Below are 23175 nucleotides of genomic sequence, written 5' to 3' on the forward strand. Positions count from 1 at the left end.
TCACAATATAAAAAAAAGGATGATATAAAAAAATGCTACTATATACTTTATTAACTCAAATTTACCCAAGTACTATTAACTATATCCTTAAAACAAATTAAAATGTTCAAAACATTATTTTAATCAACATTACTTTCAAGTAGTCAAAATGTATACTAGTCCAATCAGCTTTCTTCATAACATTCATTTGGGTCACCTAGAAATATCTATTTCTGTACTGAGGGACCAAAACTGGATTTTCAACAAGACTGACCTGGCAGTCGTAACAATACTCAGGTCAGAACTGTGAAAAATTCAGTCAATGCAGGAGCCTTATTTCCACATGTAACTGATGATGATGACAACCTAGAACAAAACTAAAAGCATTGCAACTGAATATACATAACACGAAGCACAATTTGTGTTACAATACAACTTGTGCTTTTCAATATTATTCTAAATTTTAAAAATATCACTTATAGTAGTAATGTTATCATAGCAGCATCAAACAAATAATAAAATATGTAAACAGAGAACTTTAACACATGTAAACTAAGTTTTAAAACCAACAATATAATAAAATGGGAATCAATATTTTTATTTGAATACCATTTAAGCATATTCATGCAAAAAAAGTTGATAATTTTATTGGGTATTTTAAAATCACGGTGCAAAATATTATTAATTTAACCTTTTCCTCATACGAAATTTAAAAGTGGTTTCCTTCCAACCTTGTATTATTAAAGTTATAACTCATTTTTCCTTTCAAATAACATTCAAGAAAATTCAATACACAGAAGTAATTTAACAAATTACACATAACTCCCACTTCAGACATACAGGCACACTGAGGTTGTTGAAGGAGCTTTAAAATAATGCGTTGTATGAGTTGATAAGAAAGTCAACCTATAACAAAACAACACATCATTACATTACAATTGTTACATATTTGTGCTTCCTATCAACCATCAAAATTTTATTCTACTCCTTTCGTATTATTCCAAACTATAATATCAATTTTCAAAATGTCACTTATAGTAATGTTTAATAAGCAGAATCTCACAAATAATAAGAAATGTAAACTATATATAATATATTAACTCTAATTTACCCTAGTACTATTAACTACATCATTAAAACAAATTGAAATGTATACTAATCCAATCAGTTTTCTTCATAACATTCATTTGGTTCACCTAGATTTCTATTTCTGTAGGTACTGAAGGATCAAAACTGGATTTTCAACAAGACTGACCTGGTAGTCATGACAATACTCAGGTCAGAACTGTGAGAAATTCAGTAAATGCAGGAGCCTTATTTCCATATGTAACTGATGATGATAACAACCTAGAACTAAACTAGAAGCATTGCAACTGAATATACAAATCACGAAGCACAATTTGTGTTACAATACAACTTGTGCTTTTCAATATTATTCTAAATTTTAAAAAAAATCATTTATAGTAGTAATGTAATCATAGAAGCATCAAACAAATAATAAAATATGTAAACAAAGAACTTTAACACATGTAAACTAATTTTTAAAACCAACAATGAAAAAAATGTGAATCAATATTTTTATTTTAATACCACTAAAGCATATTCATACAAGAAAAGTTGATAATTTTAATGCGTACCTTAAAATCACGGTGCAAAATATTATTAATTTAACCTTTTACTCATAAGAAACAAAAAAGTGGTTTCCATCCAACCTTGTTTTATTACAGTTATAACTTATTTGTCATTCATATTTCCTTTCAAATAATATTCAATACACACACACACACAAAAATAATCTTTATAATTAATAACAAAAATTCTTGCTTTAAATAAAAACACAGATCCGACAATAATGCTAAGAAAAGTGATGAAAATGATACCTGCAATATGCAATACTAGCCAGTAAAAATGTCGACACCAAGAGCTATTTTATATTAATTCAGCAAGCGCTGCAATACTAATGTCCAGTATCTAGAAATCACTTTGCATGAATAAAAATATTGTAGTAAAAAATATGTATTTCCTAGCGTATTCGTTACATCTTTCCAGCTCAAACATTTTCGCCATTTTCAATCACGTTCAAAAAGCGGGCATCCAAGCAGTTGGCGATAGATTTCGTTTGGCAATCACCCATTTCACCAGATCGCCAAAGTTTAGGGTTATAAGAGGGCGGTCAGCCAAGACAGTGCGTTTTATTAAAATTCTATTTTGAGCAAGAATTAAATTTGAGTGGCAACTTATTGCAACCGGAAGAAGGAATACGCCGGAAACCTAATATCCAAATAAACAGACAAAAAAAGCAACAGCTGGTTAAAATCCTTGATTTTCAGATTTTTATTTTCCATTAAAAATATATTTGTGTATAGACAACATAAGCTCTTTCTCAAAACTATACTAACTTATATATTATTCCTTATTTCGCTGTATTATTTTGCGCATTTATTTTTATTGATCAATTTTAAAATTATTTTTAATGCCAGAGGAGATTTTTATTTGAATAAGATGTATTGAGCTAAGTGTTCTCTAATGTAATTTTGAATAAAAATTATTATCAGCAATATGACTGAATATAATGATTTTTTCATTATCTAATTTATAAATTTGTTGTCTTGGAACATCATGTCGAAATTTCAGAAACTTGAAGAAGACTATTTGTCTCTTTTGGCTGAGGTAAGATTAAAAAAAAGAAAATGCAATGTATACTAGCTTTTTTTAGCAAGAAGAACGTTATATATTTAAATATTTACTTCATATTTTTTAAATATAAATCTATGCGAGTCATGTTTTCTTAACGTTATCAATTTTAGTCAATCTTGATGTCATTAAACACAAGTCAAAATATTATTAGAAAATGATTGTGGTTGCAACTTTGACTTTTTTATAAGAATTAAAACTAGTGTAAAACACATGGACATTTATTGGTGCTTTAAGATTTTTGTAATAAATATTTAAATCTACTAATAAAGGAAAGATTGTCATTTGTAGACAGTCATTTGAAGCTGTTATAATATATTGTTGTTGTTGTTGTTACTTTACGTCGCACTAGATCTGCACAATGGGCTATTGGCGACGGTCTGGGAAACATCCCGGAGGATGATCCGAAGACATGCCATCACAATTTTGATCCTCTGCGGAAGGGATGGCATCCCCGCTTCGGTAGCCCGGCGACCTGCGCGCGAAGTCGAGCACTTTACGGTAGTACAGTTTAACGAGGACCAATACCGCACACCCTCGGTCCTTACGCAGAAGTCACCAAAGATGTCACCTTACGCAGTATCCAAGTGGTCACCCACCCGCACACTGACCGTAGCCAGTGATGCTTGACTTCGGTAATCTGCTGGGAACCGTGTCTTAACGATCAGTCCACTGCGGGACTATAATATATTTAGTGCAAAATATGATTTGCTTGTTTTAAATAAATGTTTAATCTGCTAATAAAGCAGAAAAAGGCATTTTTTGTTGTTAGAGTTTACTGAGAAAAAAATATTATTTGTTTGTTTTTAATAAATGTTTGAATTTGCTAATAAAGGAGAGGAAGGCCTGTGGAGGAGATATAATTCATTGTAGAGTAAATTACTTTTAATGCTAACTACAAATGATATATCACCATTAGTATGAAAAAAAATAAATATTTGTATATTCATTATTATTTGCGTATCTGATTGATCATGGATGAATATCATCCCAAGAACCGAAACCTCTGTATTGATTTGTAGGTCTAAGATTTATTTGTAGATTATCATGATTATTAGCATGATTTTTTTGTTACATGTTATACCTAAACCTATGTATTTAATTATCGAAATGCAGTCTTTTACATTGAGAATAAATTTTACTAAAATAATACATTGAACTGGAATAGAAAACAGACTCTGTTAATATTAAGCAAGATATTATGAATTTTGGATATTTAGTATGATTTTGGTATTGTATTTTATGTTATGTCCCTACTAATAGTTAAAATTATATGTTTTTTTTTAAATGAAGAATTTTATTGAAATAATATGTACTACTTTAATTATTTGTTAATTTAAACTTGTAAGTGTAAACTTGCATATAAAACACATTCTATTAATATTAAGTAAAATTTTACAAATTTCTCATATTTAATAGGATTTTAGTTTTGCATATTATGCTTGAAACTATTTGTTCAATAGTTGAAACAATGTGTTTCATATGAAATATGATTTCATTAAAATGATATGTTTGATATTGATTTTGTTTATCATTTTATAGTTTAACACGTTAAAGTGCAAACTGGAATGCAAAACAGATTCTCTATTAATATTAAGCCAGGAATTAGAAAAATGTCGATCTGAAAGAGACCAATATAAATTGATGGCTGATCAAATAAGAGATCGATACAATGCTTTAAAAAGAAGGATAGAAGGATGGGTAAGTCCGAAGTTTTACTTTATTCTACATTATAACTGAATTATATTTTGTTTTATATGCTTAAATTTGTCATCATATCATAAGGGCTCAAGGATTGAAAGAGTAAAGGACTCAAATTTTAAAAATAGTGTAAAAATCATCCAAAATTAAATCTAATGTTAGATAACTAACTATACATCATTATATAGCTTTATGTTAAAATAAATATTTTGATTTTAATACTATAATAAAGATGTGAGTACATTAATGAAATGAGAAGGGTATGTTGCTTTTGAACATGTAAGACTCTTAATAGGGTGTTCTTTATCTGCATAATATGCCCTTATCAATATTAATAAGATATGATAAGTGTTACATATTATGGCAGAATATTACTGTCAGTTTGAGCAAAATTATTTTTCTATTGACATATTTATTTATCTTTTAATTTGTTAAATGTTTTGTAGGGTCCTTCTTTAATGGAAGTGTATGATGTAGATGGATTGAAATGTGAGAAACAAAAGGTAATAACAACATTTATTTTAGCATAGATGCTTTATTGATTCCTTTTGTAAGATTTAATTGTTTTTATTTATTTATTATTATTTTGAAAGTAAAAGGTTAAATTTCAAACTAAACTGTAATAGAAAAATTATTCAACATAAGAAAAACTAAATTACATACATTAAAGCTTTTTAAACTTTGTCTACTCAGAACCGTAATTAGAAACATTTGTTTATCCTTCTTTGTACGTAAATGTTTATAGTATTTGCTGAATATCGATTGATACTACATTAAGGACAGGTACATACTAAAGATTGTCCAGTTCAATATTAATAATATTGATACATAGCTGCAACCTGAATAAACAATATCAAAATTTTTAGTTTTAACTATTTTGGAGAAAAAAATTCAAAAAATAACTTTATCATAGTGCATTTTAAATTTTAATATATTTAGGGATAGGTTTTGTTAATTTTTGTTTAGAATAGGAAGTGGATGTGATATTCTAAAATCAAAGTAAAAAACCCAATAATATTATATACTTAAGAGGAAAACATGTCTCCTAGATCCTTCTAAGGAATGAGGTCCGTTGGATTTTCACACTGTTTGTTTACCTACTGTTGTTTCATCTCCCAGGTGGTGTGCAGTTTGCATTTTCGCCTTGGCAAGCTTAGGGGATCTCCGAGTCTCCTCGCTTAGGTTAAAAAAATATTCTAATGATTGTAAATACTGCTTAATGTAGTGCTGTTTAGTTTAGGATGCTATAAAAAATGAAGAAATAAAACAAAATGAAAGGAATAAGTATGACTTTAATTCTTTGTGGTTGTTAATTTTATATTTATTTAAAGAAGGTAAACACTTTGAGAGGACATTTAAGCGAGAGATATTATTCTAATTATAGTTAAAAAACAAATCAAGACACATTAGTTTTCTTTTGTATCTGCAAAATTTTTTTAAAATTAAAGTGCTGTGTATGATAAGATTTTTTTAAATTTTGAATTTGCTTTTTTAACTTAAAATTTCTTCAATACTTTTTGATATATTTTTTAATAAAGATATTAGTTAATCAATTATTCATAATCAATTTTCAATAACTTATAGAATCTTAAAATATTAATTTTTCTCTCTGTTTCTTTCATATTAGCAAGTAAGAATTAATTGAAATTTTATCACTTAATTTTACCCTATCTGAACTAATAAGTGCCAAAAATGATTTTTTTATAAGCCTTGTTAGCAGAAAGAAACAGCTAAGTTTAATTAAGTACAACAAATATATCTTATCATTATCCAGAATCATATTTATTATAGATTTATCAGATGTTCTGATAATAAATCATATTTTTTCATCGAAATTAATGATTGTTTGAAAGAAAGTTCAAAGAAGTCATTGAAAATTTCAGTATTGCTTAAAATTTTTATATTATGATTTCTTTATTTTGGATTTGTATTGGTCTCTATAAAATTTTAGCAATACACTGTGCAAGTTTATTGTTTATTATTCCATTGGGAGGTGTGTCTAGTTAAGTTTAAAAAAACTCTGCTTTTTTCCCTTTAAAGTGTTTGTCACAGGTATTTTTTTTTTTATTCTTTTAAAATAAATTTATTTGAGTGATTACTCAATCTCCTGATTGTTATATGAACTCTCTTTCGATGTATTTAAACTCAGAATGTTATTTATTTCCATTGTGTTACTTTATAATTTCAAAGAGCTCTAATCGATTGTTTAGTTTAATTTTTCAATGATTTACTAAAATGTCACTTCTGCTCTTAATTCATATTGTTAGCTTTTCGGAATCAAAACTTTTATTTACGACTTTGAAAACTTTATATTATTTGTTTACTTTTCGTGTATTCTAATTTTATTTGAAATAAAAGTGCATTTTTATAAAAAAATTATTAAAAGTGCGTTTCATTACAAAAGTTTTTTTAAAAATAATTTATTAATAAAAAAATTTAGATATTTGTTATGTGTAGTTTTATGAGCCTCATTTTTAATTTCTTTTTATTTGCTTTTATTTAAGAGCTTAGCGCAGTTGTTATGTGAATTGAAAGAGCAAAACAAAATTCTGAGGTATAAAAATGAAGATTTAAGACAGAGATTGGACGATACACAGGGGGATGTTAAGGTTTGCAAATTTATTAGTTTTTATTTTGTAAACATTTATTTCTGAATAATCTGTATAGTAAAGCTCTTTTCTGAAATAATTATTATGTACTTTGAAGTTATACTTTTTTAAATCAAAAATATGAACATGTGTCATGCATTTTATTGTTGGAAATATGGAATTTTTAATATTGATTGTATTTTATTTCAGTTATCTGATATAGTTATCAGAATTTTTAACATAAATTTAAATTTCGTTTTATTATATTCTTGATTCAGTTATGAATTTTTAATTGAGTTTCAATTTTATTTAAATCCTTTTTTTTTCAGATACTTACATTTTAGTTTTAATTAGATTAGACTTATTGTTTACTTTAAACTTGATTAAATCTTGACTTTATTTTTGATAGTTTATTCTATATTGGAAGTAAAAGCGGCTGGTGGGTGGTTTGACCACTTTGCCATAATTATGCTGTTGTTCACAAAATTGTTTCTTTAGCTTTAACCTCTATTGCTCCTTAATCCTAATTGGGCTCATGCGAAAATGCTTAAATTTTTGATTTCCTTCTCATAGGTCTATGTTTTTCATATCTTAATTAAAAGGTTAAATTTTTTTAAAAAAAATTGTTTTAGTTAGTGATATTGAAAATTTAATGGGAAAATATAAATGGTAAATTTAATGATTATTGGTAAATGTGTAATTACTAATTATGTGGTAATTTAAGGAATCATTTTTTTTATGTAATAAATATTTCATCAAGTAATATTTATTCATTATAATAAGTGATGAAAGATTGACTATTATTTTGTAAAAAAAATCAGAAATAGTACAAGAAGTAGTAGTATTCAGAAACAAGAAATTTTAAAATTACATCCAGTGATAAAAAAAATGAAATTTATTGTTAAAATATAATGTTAATATTTAAGTTCGAATGAACTTTGGTCTTAAATTACATTTGTTACACACCAATGGTAATTTTAGATTTAAGAACAGATCAGCAATTTTCAAACATCAGTCAATTAATATAATTATTCTATGTTTTCCTTAGCTTTAAATGATAAACACCAAGTTGAACAATAAAAGGAAAAATATTTTAGCAAACAGAACTTTTTTAGAGGCAGGAAATTTTTTTGCTAATATTTCTAGTATTTATATTTTTCATTAGGCTTTTTTCTGAATGTTTTTGTTTGAAACCTTTTGTTAGCATTATGTTTTTTAATTTTATATATTCAGGGCTCCTGAAAAAAATCTGGATTTCCGGATTTTTCGCTGACAGTGATCTGGAAGTTTCCGGAGATCGAAGGTCCAGACTTTTAAAAAAATTATTGATCACAGAATTTCCGGAAATCAAATTTTCAAAGGTGGAACTTAAAAACACAGTTTATTTGTTTGTAAGAGAGAGCCAGATACTTTATAAAATTATATTCATGATTAATATTTTTTTATCCGTAAATAGTTATTATTATCATAAACATATTTACAAATAAACAAAGAAAGACATATTTGTAATGTTTATTTACTTCTCCAGGTCATCATAGGTATGTGTAAATGGTATAGGTATGTGTAACTCAAGAAATTTTCCTGAATTTTGACTTGGGCTCACAATCACCCCTGTATATTACATAATCAGCCTATATTTTTCAATGAATACGTAAATGTTATCTGTACTACATTTATTTAAGTTTATGGTTAGTTACTTTTTTGAGTTGTTCTTTATTGAGTTATTGTTGACATAACAATGTAAAACTTTCTTTATCTTAATAAATTCAATGCATTTTATTTATGCCATTATCTAAAGATAATAATTTCTGCGCATGAATGTGTTTTCTATTACTTTTCTAAGGGGAGAAAAGCTTTCATTTCCTTATAGCAGGTAACTTGCAGTAAAATTCTCACTGCTTGAATGCAAATATTTAATAAATTAAATTTTTTTTATTCAATGCATATTACTTTTTAGTTTTTAATTAAGAATTATTTCATTGGAGTTAAGTAAATTAAAATCAGTTTTTGATCTTTTGTAGATTTTACGGGAGGAAATTACAAAACTATCTTCAGATTCTGGTAATGAGTTTTGGTCATCAGAATTTGTGCCTTTCTCTGAAAAAGAGGCATTGGTAACCCAACTGGAAATCCAAAAGTTAAAGGTAACACTATCATGACTTATTTATTCAAATTGTTTTTGAACTATTTTATCTCTCTTTTTATAACTATTTTTTATAACTATTTTTTATAACTATTTGTTATGTTATTCAAATGTTAAATGTTTCAAAATTTTAATTCTATGTGTTACTATTTTGTATTAAATTGTATGATGCAATATTTTTTACAAAAAATATATGCTAATAACTTATGTCTGTAACCCAGTTTCTAAGTTTGAATATTAATTTGGTGCAAAAAGTAATAAAAATAAAATATATTTTATTATGCAGAATTTAGTACTCTAATCTAAATTAACTTGATTACTATTATGTGACTTTTTTTTATATGTAGAGTTAGATTAATGAAATATAATGAAATAAATATGAAATTACTTTTTATTTTTAGTTGCTATAATTATATCATATTGGTATAATATTAATAATGGTTTAACTGATAGATATAATAGCTTAACTGCTAAGTATAATATTTTAAATATGAGTAGATAGATAATTAATTTAATTGATTATTATATTATTATTTCTACTTTCAAATATTTATAAATGCTAATAATGTACAGTAAAGGAAATTCATAAAATGATATAGATTCTTTTTGGAAATAAAGACTTATTACTAAATTTTTGAAGTGATGACAGTCACTTGTCGATAAGTCTACTCCTAAAAGTTTGATCCTACATCATATATGCACTTTCCATCTCTTTATTAGGTCGTCAAGGGTAAAAATTTTCGTTAATAATATTATCAATTTTATCAGCTTACTGGGGTCTGTCCTAGCCAAATTTACTACCGTTTAGCGGTACCTTCACAAATTCAACTTTCGGAAAACGATAGTTTCACAAAATGCTTTTTCTTAAAAATTTCATTATTGTGTATCGTAAGAAATGATAAATCCATGTTTTAACTATATTTTTGTGTTGATTTTTTAAAATGATTTTTAATTTTCACAAATTATGTATAAATTTTCACTAAATAGGTACCTCTCAGAAAAACCTAGGCAGACCCCAGGCTTATTATTTGACATTGGATTAATTCTTTATCTTTATTTTACCTCTTCTTTATTGGGAAGTTACCATCTGCTTAAGAAAATCATTGAAGGCTCTAAAAAGTAAAAAAAACTGGTGAAAATGGAATGCTTGAAAGTTCTTACAAAGAATGGGTTCTTACACTGATCTTGCAGCATTGCAAACTATGTGAAACATTAACGTTGTATTTGGCTCTAATGTTTCTTACTCAACAGATAGTATTAAATCAGTTTATCAAATTTTATGCTAGTAACCAGACTAACCAGACTCCCTTATAATTTTCACTTCACTTTCAATTTGGTGAGCTTTTTTGTTAAAAATAAGAATCAATTAAATTCAGAAAATGTTGCAAAACTGGACTTTTAGGAATTCTTCAACTCTCGTCTGCCAAGGTTATGTAGCACCAGAACAACATGCAGTTTAAATGGCAAAATTGTATGGACAATATGGGTGCATACTTTGTTGAATTGAATATTTTCTTACAGTTGTAAAAATTATCAAACAACATTGCCTTTCTTTCCTACAAATTTCATTATTGATAAACTAATATTTTAAGTGCTGTTCTCTTCTTTCACTCCAATTTTCATTAAATCAAAACAGACCGAAAACAATAAAACTGATTGTGGTTTAACTTTTTATTATTATTCGTTCTTCAAATGCCTATAAAAATTTTGATAGGCATAAGAAGTATTAATACTTTTTATATTTGAAATAAATTATGTTTTAAATGAGTTATTCTAGCATTTTGTAAAAAGTGTTTATTAAAACCATGCCTAGTTTCATTTAAAATATTGATTTTTCACATTATTTCTTTGTTTAGTGTTTACAACTAACTCAAGATCTAGAATCAGTGTTTGATGAAAAAGAAGAATTGGTTACAGCTAGAGATCAATATCGACATAAATTTGAAAGGTTAAATCAACAGATGAATTATGTTTTAAGAGGTGATCAAAAAAGACCCATTGATATTGACGGTGTATTAATGGAAAACAGGTAAAATTCAAACCTTCTTTATATTCTATGATAAATTAAAAATTGTGCATTAAATTATGCTTATTAAGGAAAATAATTGGAAAAATTTTCAAAATCTTGATTTTACTAGCATTTTTACGTCAGAAAGTAATCTAATTTATTATTTCTGTTTATTAGCAATAATTTTATTCTTTTTTTAATTTTTTTAACTTGCAGATACTTAATAGAAAGGATAAAACAAGTTGAAGAAGAAAAGACAGTTACTTCTGCTGCTCTTGAAAAATGCAAAGTAAGCATAGTTACTTTTTCCTAACTCATTTTTAAAGTTTATTTCCACTTTAGAGGATTGTGTTTGTCTAAATTGTGTTATTATTACTTATGGTATGATGGGAACCACATACTCATAACATAACACCATCTTAACTAAAAAACCGAAAATTTAAACTTTTGATTGATAATTTTGTATGAAATCTGCAAATACATTTACAATTAAAGATGTGGGGTTTCGGGAAAATTTCGAAACATAAAATTTCTTGGGAAATTTTCTGTAAACTTCCTAAGCCATTTGATTAATAAGGTATTGTAAAAATTAACTATCATTCATAGATTGGAGGCAACAAGTAAACAAAACTGGAGTAATTTTCATCAGCTTTTAATATGATGCCCATTTGAGTTTTCTTCTCTTAACAAGGAAAAAAATATTAACAGGGCAATTCCACGAAAGTGTCAACTTTTAAGTGAAATTTTTTTTTTTATGAATTGCATATTTTAATTTTAAAAATATGTTCAAAAATAGCCAAAGTCTACATATTACTGTTTAATTTTTGATAATTTTAAGTTTTTTGAATCTGACAGCATTCTAAAGTAATCACATGGCTGACAAGTGAATTCTTCACATTTGTGCTCAAATTGTTTTCTTGAAAAATACTTATAAAATAAAAGAAATATATCTTTCTTTTGCAATATTTAGATAAAAATATGCATATAGTACAAAATTTAAATATTTAAAACATAGCCTTTAAGTCATTTTAAGTTTAATATATTAAATAAAAGTAACTTTTTTTTTGTGTCATTCCGTCACATGTTTTAGTATATTTTTTTAAATGGCAACTGCGTTTTTGAATGAAAATGTGCATATTTTGGAATATAAAGCTGATGTGGCATAAGAATCAATGAGAAATTGTAAAATTCTATGCATTTGATTATTAACTTCCAATAATTAGCGTGACGGAATGACACATCTTCGGCGATGGAATGACAAAACGAGTCCTTGAGAAGCTTAGTCAAAAACTAGGGAATTATTTTTTTTTCAATTAACCTAATGGCTAAAACAGCTGTTGAAAGACAGATAAAATGTTGAAAAAGACCAAGATCCCCATGATATGATGAAGAAAAAAAACAGAGAAAGAAAGGCAGAGAAGAAAGCTTCCGCGACAAAAGTTGGACTTAAAAAACTCAGAAGTGCAAACGCTGTTGTGCAGAGATTGTGTAAACAAAGAAAAAATCAAATTCTACCAATCTCTTCACATACAAATAATTTAAATTCCCTATACAAATTTCTGCAGAGTCTTGGTAAAGCCATAAAAAAAAATGTACACTCACCATAAAAAAAATTGTACACTCACTTCCAAAATCACCAATAGAGGTAAAAAAATTAATTCAGTCTTTATGTGAGAAGTATTTAACATCGAACTCAAAAGAAAAGTAATGTAATGTTGAAAAAGTAATGTTGATGAACTGTTTAATTTGGTTAAAAAAATTTTACTGTCAAGATGTTAGTTACAAGCCCCCAAGTATGAAGGATTCAGTCATAATACAAACTCTGACAGAGTAACGAAGAGTGCAGATGCAATATATACTTATGGCCTTAAAAGAGGCTTTTCATAAAGAAGCATATATTGATGTAAAGTGTGTCTTATCTTATTTTTGTTCTTATTCTCATTTTTGTTAAGTGTATTTCATTAATACCTCACAGCACATGCACCTATAAATACCATGTAATTGTGATGTTGTTCTAAAAGGCCAAACAAGATGTTGGCTGCTGTAAAATGGCACATAATATGTAAAAGAATTTTATGATTTCATAAAGTCGAAGCAACAAATCGTTGAAGTTTTGTTTATGTCCAGCTATTCTATTTAAGAGAGGGCAAAAGAGAATGACTTCAGCTAGACACTTGCTACATTAGCATTGCCAGGAACAAGAGACCTGCACTAGATGCTCATGTAGTTGAGAAGCGAATCATCAAAATTGGAATGCTTTCTAATTTTAACCAAAACCAAGTGTATGATTTGAAAAGCCACTGTTTTGAAGAGGAAATGGAAAATATGATTGAGGAGTATGCGGTCGGCTCTTTAATCATTGTCCCATACTGCGAAAAAAAAAGAAGGCACATTTATATGCAGCGCAAATTACTTTGATAAACAAAGACGATTTAGATGTTAAAGTATTTAAAGAACATGGGACAAAAATTGATTTATGCATAAATTTCCTGAGAACGAAGATAAGATGTGACATTGGCAAGTTAGATATAAAACCTCTTCTGAGACAACCTAATTTTCAAATTGTTGAAATTTTAACTGATTCTTACGTAAATATTAATTCTGTTTATCTGTTACATTCTGTTTATCATTTACATATTAATAAAACATTTTTTAAATGAAGACTTTCTTCCACTAAACTTTTTGTCATTCCGTCACGGTCATTCCGTCACAGCAAATAGATGTTAATAACTGCTAGCCAACCTGAGGCTAATTTTCCAAATTCACAATTTACATTGCTTACACATTATACTAAAAGTAAAAAATAGTTCAGGAAAGTAATAGTTGCAAAATTCACAGAAACTACCAGTTCTAAGCGGCATGCCGAAAGCTTGGTTGCCAAAATGTCATTCCGTCACACAAGTAAAAAGTTCATAAAATTAAAAATTAAAAAAATACAAAATTCGTTTTTTTTAGTTTATGAATCACATTATACCAATAATAATGATATACATGAGAAAAAATAATGTTTATTTGAAATTAGATGCATAGAAACTTCAATTAATTGTCATCATGCAAGTCAAAATGTCATTCCGTCACATATGGAATTGCCCAACAACGCATTGGAATTGTGATTTAAAAATTTTAATCTTGTTTAAACCAGGGAAGTTGAAATGTAATAATTCTCTTTCTAACTGTTGTGCACACTTAATGTTTCAGTAATCATTTAAAAAATATATTGGACAACTGAATCCATGAATTTACTAAATTGATCTATGAATATCTAAAATGAAAACAAAAAACGTATTAAAATAACTGCATATTTCTCAACAAAAAATAAGTAAAATGAATATTAGTCAAATTATTTTATTTAAAAAATTTATCAACAAATATCTGAATGAAAACATAATGTGTTCTAAAGTAACTGCATATTTCTCTACGAAAAATAAAGTGGAATTTTTTTTTATTAATGATGCAGACACTTTTGATGAAAAGCTAAAAATGTGATATTGTCAATTTATACAGTTAAGAATTTGTGGTAACAAACTAAGTTTAATACAATTTTGATCACAATTTTTCTGCTAACACTTTTCTAATAGTGCAAATAACAAGATTATACAGTGGTCATGTCCTAACTTTATGGGTCACTCTCAGAATTGGAGAGCATAAGGTTAAATAAATCAGAATTGCTATTTCTAAGTGAAGATTCTGTGCCTGCGCGTTCCTTTACTAGATTAATCTCAAAATAAGAATTTTCCTTTTTGGGAAATTTTATGCAGAAAGGTTTCCTTCCCACATCTCTATTTATAATAATCAAATTATACTTATTGCCAATATTTAGTGAAGTTCTCACACATCTTAAATGGTCTAATTTATACTTCAGAAATATTTTTAGTGTTATCTGCTTTCTATCTGCTCTTATTGATGTTTCTATGAAATAATTTTTAAATTGTAAAATTTTGGTTGCATATAAAATATTTTCATGATATTTATATAGAAATTTTTCAATTAATTTTCAATTGCAATTTGTTTGAAGTTGTGCAAAAATAATTTTAAAATGATTTCATTATAATGATTTATAATAATTAAAACAATGCTACCAAGTTCAAGAGATCATGGTTAAGGGTATGAATGTTGGTGTTAAAGCTATGCATTTATTTTAAGAAAATTAACTTTATTCAGTTGAAGAAACTCAGACTTCATTTTTCATTTGCTTTATTTATTTTTTGTTCTTTGTTATGTTAATTTGCTTCCTAAAAGGTAGATGGCAACTAAATATAATTTTTAAGTCATAAAAGGCATATGATTTGAAATGTTTCAGGGAAGCATTAATCAATAGTTTTAATAGTAATTTCAAAATATAGACATTTCTACATCTTAAACAATTGCAAAGAAAAAAAAGAATTTTTTTAAAACTTAGATTATTCATAAAATATTAATATACTTATCATTTAGTATTTTCAGCTTGCATTAAAATCTGATAAACTGTGACAAATATTGTATAGACCATTATCATTTTGAAATTACAGTTAGACATCTATTTGACGAAGTCGCTAAATTCCGATAATAAGTTCATTATGTGGAAAATTCGTTAATAGAAAAACCCCTTTTGAAATACTTAAACAATGCATAACAAGTTTTAAATTCATAAACACTAGACATAATTAAGATAGAATTTGACACACCTTTATCTTGTAAACTAGTATCTACTATTTATTTTATAAATCTTTACCATAAAGGAAATCTGCATGGAAAGCAAACATAGAGCAAAACATTATCCAGTGCAACACGATCATGCTACATGCATTTTCAACTTTAAAAAGCTAAATTTATGTATAGAACTATAGCTGCATTTATTATAAAAGTAATTTTAAACATACATTACCACATGCATCCTTAAGTTTAATTATTACTGATAAAATCTGTTAATTTTGTCAGGGTTTTTCGTTTGAAATTCAAACAAAAAGGGAAAGGGATTATACTGCTTTCTCTAAAAGTTAATTAATTTCAGAAATTAATTCAAGGTCATTTCCCCCTTAAAATATGTTAACAAGTTTGAAATGTACTAATATATTTTGTGAAATAAGGAAAGTGGATCTCAAAGAAAAGTGTGTAAAATAGAAAATTCACTTTGATATTTGGAAGTTATTTTACGAAGAAATTTTCAAAATGTTCTTGGTTCCTCGAAAAATATCGTAAAATACAAAAATTCGCAAAATGGAAGTTTGTTTAATAGAAGTCTGACTGTATTTTGAGAATGATGTATGTTATTCATTAGAAATACCAGACTGACTAACTGACTTTAATGTTTTTTTTAACCTTTTTTTGTAGCTTTTGCTCGAGAAAAAAAGAGTAAAAGGTGGAATGAGAAATTCCATAATGGCAGGGCTTACAATAACTGCTAAACAAGGTATACTTTTTAGAATAGAATTTCCTTAACATTGCATATTTAATCGCATTTTTTTTGATTTTTTAATTATTTCGTTACAGATTTTAGAAGTAAGTAACTCACTCCACTTGAATTTATTATTTTTAACATTTGTTATTTTACTTAGAATTCATGTATAAATTGTTTCCAATTTATTTGATGTAGATTAATTAATGTTGTTTCATTACTTATTTTATTAGAAACATTATTTAAGAATAATTTCAATTCGTGCCTCATTTTATTATTAAATAACCTATCATTTCTTTTTTGTTGTTATAGTTAAGTTATTCATTTGTTATTTTTTGTTTCCTAATTTATTTTAATTATTGTTATTCATAACTTGAGACAATACTTCAATGTAATTACAGTATACTCTCAATATTTCAAAGTTAAAAGGAAGCTATAAAAATTTCGAAGTAGCAACTTTTCGAGGTAACAAGTTCAGAGCTAAATATGTTCTAAAAAGTAGAAAAATATATTCTAAAATATTACTCTAAAAAGTGGAGTCATGAAACATAATAATAACTACTAATAAATGTGTATGTAATGATAGTTGACTATAAGTCTAAGTACAACAATGATAATTTTATTTTTAAAAGTTAGACAAAAATAATTATGCATTTAATAGAAAAGAATTAGTTTACTGCAGACTTACATTGTGATTTTTCAGAAAAAATTTATTTTCTATTTCGAGAAAAAATTGGCATAACAAGGTTTTGAGAAGAAATTCTTTGACATAGGAATTTAAATTAACATTAGGTGGATATGTAATGCCATGGGGAAAAATATTTTTTTGATATAGCAAGGTTTTTGAGATATCAAGAGTATACTGTATAACATCTCATGTTATTTTTTAATATTTAATTTTTTCCTTTTTTTTCCGTTATCGATAAGTTATTCACTTGTTATTTTATTTTATTTCACAACTTATTTTAATTAATATTTTCTAGTTGAAACATTACTTCAGAACAATCCATTCTTAGATGTGTCTAGCAAGTCCTCAAATGCTGCTGAAATTCGTAATGTTATTATTACCTTACTGGAAAATTTAAACGATAAAAGTGTGGCTTTACTGCATCAACGGAAAGCAAACAAGTACTTTATTATTATTTCTATTTTAATTTAACATAGATTAGAAATATTAGAAACTGTAGATATTTTTTTGGATAATATGTAAATTGTTTTTTAAATTAAGCTAGTTGATACTTAATAAATCAATAAAAGTTCTACAAAAATGGAAATGTTAAAGCATAAATGTAGTTTTCAATTTAGAAGAAAAATATGTGAACTATACTTCAAGTTATATAAATATATTTTTTTTCAGAATTCTTGGAAGCAGGATATCAGAATTGGAAGATCGAATTAAATCAATAGAAGTTACAAGTTTCTGTCATAATTCTGATTCTAGTAAGCATTCATCAATGTAATTTTATCAAACATAGAATTTTTTGTTATCATAGTTATTGTGTTATCATTGGTAATCATAATTTTACTGTTAGCTTACATTTAGACTTTATTTACATCTTTATATTGCTTCATTTATAGTTTTGCATTTAGGTTTTTTTAGTCTTACTTATTGCTAATGTTGTTCATTTTTTAATAAATTTCTTAAAGAAAGTAGTTAAACTTGTTAGTTATGCAGGAACGCAGTTATGATAAATGATACAAAAACCTCAATTAAATTCTCAAAAAGGTTGAAATATAACTATAAAGGGCTTGGAGTTATATAGTGATACAAATTTGAAATTACATATGTATATACACTGCTCAAAACAATGAAAGGATATTGATGTAATTGGGCTGAGCATGCACCTGGAGAATTGTTTGAATGCTTGATACACTATCGACAGATGTTGTAGGCTATATAAGATAAAAAAGACATTTGTTTGGCAGAAAAAAATGCATTTTACTGAGCATTTGGGTACGAAAGGAAATAGCACAATTTGTGCATATGAGAAAAACAAATAAAAAAAGGTCTTCACTTAAAAGAAAATCATTTTTAATAGGAAGTGTTTCTCTGGACAGCCGGCAACGTTGAACACCTTGGAGGCATTGAGTCAATGAGATTATTAATGAGGGGCTGGGGTTTTCTGTCCCACTCCTCTAGAAGAGCACTTTCCAGTTTTTGATGAGTTTGTGGGGGTTGTAAACCTTCAACAATTCGTCTGCTTAGAATGTCCCAAACATGCACGATTGGGTTCATGTTCGGAGAACACGCTGACCAATCCATCCGTATGATTCCTTCCTGCAAAAAGAAATCGTTCACCAAGTTAGCACGATGTGACCTGAAATTGTCACCCTTTAACATGAAGTCATCTCCAGTTGTTGCATCATAAGGGACTACAATAGGTCTCAGGATCTCATCTCTATATCAGTGACCAGTCAGAGTTCCATTTTAATGATATGGAGATCAGTTTACCCATTAATGGAAATGCACAAATCTTACACTTTCATACAACAAACGCAGGATTGTTTCTAGTGCGACATTCCCTCCAGATGAAAATACGCCAGTTATCAGGATGAACAGAAAAACGGGACTCTTCAGAGAAAACAATATTGTGTCATTCATTTCTCCTCCAGTTCACATGCTCTGCTGCCCACTCCCTCCGGACACGATGGTGCCTTGCTGTTAATGTGACACACACCATTGGTCAGCGAGCATTCATAGCTACAGCGGGAAGGCGGTTTCGGATAACATGTGTCAAAACTGTGGTGCCAGTAGCTGAGCAAAGGCTTTCTATTTAATTACTGAAATAATATGTTACAACTATCTAAAATGAACTTAATATCTATTACCATTCAAAGTTATGATAGTTCTAAGTAATTCTATCTATCTCAAGCTCTGAGTAATCTTATGTATCTTGTGCTCTAAGTTATCTTATGTATCTTGGGCTCGTGTGGGCTTGAATTTAAATTCTTCGGGCTCGGTTCTCTAAAAGTGAGCTTGAACTCATCTCTAACCTAAAAGCATCCCTATCTTCAGTATTTTTTTGCAAAAAGAAGAGCTTTCATAATTACTATCAAGCATTTTAGAGTCACCTTGCGCCTATATAATGACGGTTCTGAATTTAATTATTGTGACTTTTTCTTTATAGATCAATATTCCCTTCTTTTGCATTCACTGAAATCTATAGAGATGCCTCCAGATGGTAAGGAAACAGTTGGCATGACACTTCCATGTCCTGAAAAAGCTCTTGAAGGGGAGGGAGATATATCCGGAAACCCTCCCGATGATCAAAGTCTGAAAAGCGACGACCAGTTTTCTCCATCTGAAATAACTTTAGATATGAGAACTCATTCTGGTTTCAGTGATTTAGACATTCTTCCAACTAAAGAGTTTACATCATCAGGTACTGTAATTTTGTTTCTTAAGTTCATAAACATTTAAAAATAATGAGTAAATTATTTCGTTATTAGTGTTGTTAGTTTATATACGCATCTATGTGTGTAGTATGTTTATATATTTTATGTGTTGTTATATTGTCATTATTTGCAAGTGGTACAAATGAAGTAGTTTATAGGAAGAGACACAATTTATTTGCATTTAATAAGCTTCTCCAACTAGAATGCTGGAGGTCAAACACTTAACACTAGACTTGAGGATTTCTTAGAGTTAAGTTTAATTAGTGGCTAGAGTCTGAAAAGGTTCAACTAGTGGCCAGGGAAACTGAGATTTTCTTTTTCTTTAAATGGTACAAATGGAGTAGTTTTTATAATTAGAGATACGAGATATTTACATACAAGAGCTTTATAAAAGTGGAATGTCACAAGTTGAACACTTAATGTTAGAATCATAATGATTCCAGTGTTGAGTGTTTGACTAGCAATTAAGCGGTCTCCAGTGTTTGATTAATGGCTAGTGTTATTGATATATGGTTTCACTATTTGAGTAGTATATACAAGTTTATGTACTATTTGCATACAATAAGCATCACAAAATGAAAACGTTACTAGTTAAACAACTACTAGTTGAATTCTAATTAATGCAAGTCATTGTTACTAGTTTATTGTAATTAATTTGTTCATGTCACTAATTTAAATGCTGATTTTAAAGACTATTCAAAGTAATTGCCTAATTCAATTCAAATTGAATTAATATTGGTTAGAATCAGTGTTAAAATATTGATTTTAGAAAAGTCAGTTGCTATTTTTAATTGATTTTGTTCAATTGAATGTTTTATCTCTCAAGTAATTTTAAAATTTAATTGTTTTTACTTTATTAAAAAATATGAAAATGTAATTAAAATTGGATTTTTGGATAAATTGACATTAAAAAATGATACTAGTTGTAAAAGGATCACACTATAATATATGGATTAAGTAAATAATCCCTAGAAACTGAAACAAAAAGGTAAACTTGGTTAAAAACTTCGTTGGCTTCAAAAAGTATAAAGATGGTAATAAAAGGTGACACCTTTCTCATGTTTAAAAATAAGCACCTATTTCAAGAATTGCCAGACATGAATGAAGAAATCAATGATATGAAACATAAAACGTTGAGTTGCCATGAAAAAAAGGAAAAATATTTCTGAAAAACAAAACTAGAATACCGCTGTGGCCGAGAGCGATAAATCAGGGCAAAATACATTCATACAATGCAATAAAAAGGTAGGGAGGAACTCATGACGTTAACAGGGTTATTGACGTTTATATGAATGAATTGAAATTCTAGAGAATCAAGATGAGCTGCTCTGGAAATAATTTTGGTATTGTCAAAATCAAGTTTATGCCCAAGATTCCAAGAATGGACTGCAATTGATGATTTATCGTTTTCTTAAAAATGGACATATTGATCATGTTCCTATATCCGATCATGATCCTTTATCCGATCATATATCATGTATCTGATCATGATCCTTTTTTCTCTGTTTCGCTCTTAGTTCCCGCAATTTTTCTAGTGTTGTTTTTCCTTTCTTGCAGTTGTAACTTTACATTTTAAGTTTTAAATCACTTTTGTTTCCATCATTCAGGTCTGGTAAAGTCTTGGAGAATGGACGCTTATTTTTGGGCGCTTGAAATATGCTAACTTTTATTACCATCTTTATATTTTTTAAAACTAATGAAGTTTTTAATCAAGTTTAAAATATTATATGAGTTATAAAGAATTTAATTAATTTGAATTTCAATTTTATTTATGATGAACTGAATTATTAACATTTCTTTTTCCTTACATTCCCTTTCAAAAGTATAAATTTATCCTGCTTTTTTTAATAATATCTTTTCATAGGGTTAGCATTTGAAAGACAAGAAAGTGTTAGTAGCTGTAGCCACTACAGTGATTCAAAACTTAGTTATGATTCTCTTTCCCCAAGTCGTGATCCAAAAAATGTGCATAGTGACTCTGACCTCAGCCCCATGAAAGCGACTAAAAAAACGCCTTCATATTCTGTAAATAGTGATCGCCGTGATTGGACGTCATTAGATGTAGAGGATTTGCCTTTAAAATTACAGAAATTTGTTGAAAATGCATTTTCTGAAATTGAAAAAAATTCTGAAAGTGACACTGTCGTGAAAAGTCCTCTACGCAAAGCAAGAAATGAAAGTGTGAAAATAGATCCCGATTGCTGACAAGAAATTAGTCAAACTCATACTGAAAAGATAGCCTAGAAATCAAGAGTAATTGTTAATGATCTGTATAATAACCAAGTTATTCAATGTTTAATTATTTATTTTTGTTGGTTCTTGCTTGTAAATCAATTTAGTGTGTAGCTAGTCATGATGTATTTCCAGAACTTATATATCTCATGAAATTAATTTATTTGCATTTAAGCATGTTATACATGATCTCATGATGTTTTTGAAATAGTATGTACTTAAATTCATTTTACTTATGCTATATATTTTCAAACCATGTTATTTCATATCTTATCCAATTGTGAAAAGATTTCTAGAATGATGTATTTTATTATGTATTTTATTATGCTCTTTTATCTAAATTTATTTATTACTATCAATTTATTATGACATAAACTCTAAACTCAGTGGCGCGACAGCCCATAGAGGGCCAAGGCCTACTGTGCCCATCTCAGTTTTCTTGACCTTGGGCTCTGGGGTGAAGGATCAGACGTTCCGGTTAGGTGGTCAGCCAAACCCAGTGTTTAGTTCCCAAGCATGCTTGGTACTCATTTATCGACCCACTAAAGGGATGAAAGTCTGTGTCGACCTTGCCCGGCCCGAGGATCGAACCCAGGACCTGTGGCACGGGAGCCCTAAGCGCTACCACTCAGCCACCAGGCATCTTATTATGACATAACAGGATAATTATTTTATAAGTAACTCATTAATTTAAATTTAATAGTGTTTTCATAGAGTGTTTTTAACAAATCTTTGAGTATTCAGGTACGTATTTCAGACTTCTGTGAAAAGAAGTGCTATGTTAATTCTGCATTTTTTTAAAAATATCATTGAACTTAATGCTTAGAATTTGAATTTTTGAAACAATTTTGTTCTCTTTAATTGTATTTTGTACTTACTACGTGCTTTTGACATACCTGCCAACTTTTACGCATTTGGCGTAAAATTTAATTTTTATATTTAAAGTGGTAGTAAAATGTATGCTTTCTATATATTCCTTGCATTTATAAGCTTCATTTTATAATCTTCTTGACCACCACTATTTTTTTGAATAATTAAGCATCTATATTAATATGTAATA

The 23175-nt window shown here is 27.8% G+C and overlaps 1 protein-coding gene across 2 annotated transcripts; it reads left to right on the forward strand.

Annotated features, from left to right (window-relative positions):
• The first annotated feature begins 2208 nt into the window (after window positions 1-2208).
• LOC107442555 (coiled-coil domain-containing protein 149) lies at window positions 2209-23175 on the forward strand. 2 transcript variants are annotated; one of them, XR_015429375.1, is made up of 13 exons: window positions 2209-2649; window positions 4216-4374; window positions 4821-4877; window positions 6879-6983; window positions 8984-9106; window positions 10962-11134; window positions 11330-11402; window positions 16424-16502; window positions 17471-17615; window positions 17845-17927; window positions 19616-19870; window positions 21748-22501; window positions 22777-23175. XR_015429375.1 is itself a non-coding variant. In XM_016056140.4 (12 exons), the coding sequence occupies exons 1-12, from the start codon at window positions 2599-2601 to the stop codon at window positions 22086-22088; spliced, it is 1644 nt and encodes a 547-aa protein (XP_015911626.2). In that variant the 5' UTR covers window positions 2209-2598; the 3' UTR covers window positions 22089-22709. The 2 variants fall into 2 exon arrangements, 1 of the variants encoding a protein (XP_015911626.2); XM_016056140.4 differs by lacking the exon at window positions 22777-23175 and having other exon boundaries at window positions 21748-22709.

The sequence above is a fragment of the Parasteatoda tepidariorum genome, chromosome 9 (assembly GCF_982258835.1).
Source record: "Parasteatoda tepidariorum strain Cologne lab strain chromosome 9, Ptep-v5.0, whole genome shotgun sequence".
Lineage (NCBI taxonomy): Eukaryota > Metazoa > Arthropoda > Arachnida > Araneae > Theridiidae > Parasteatoda > Parasteatoda tepidariorum.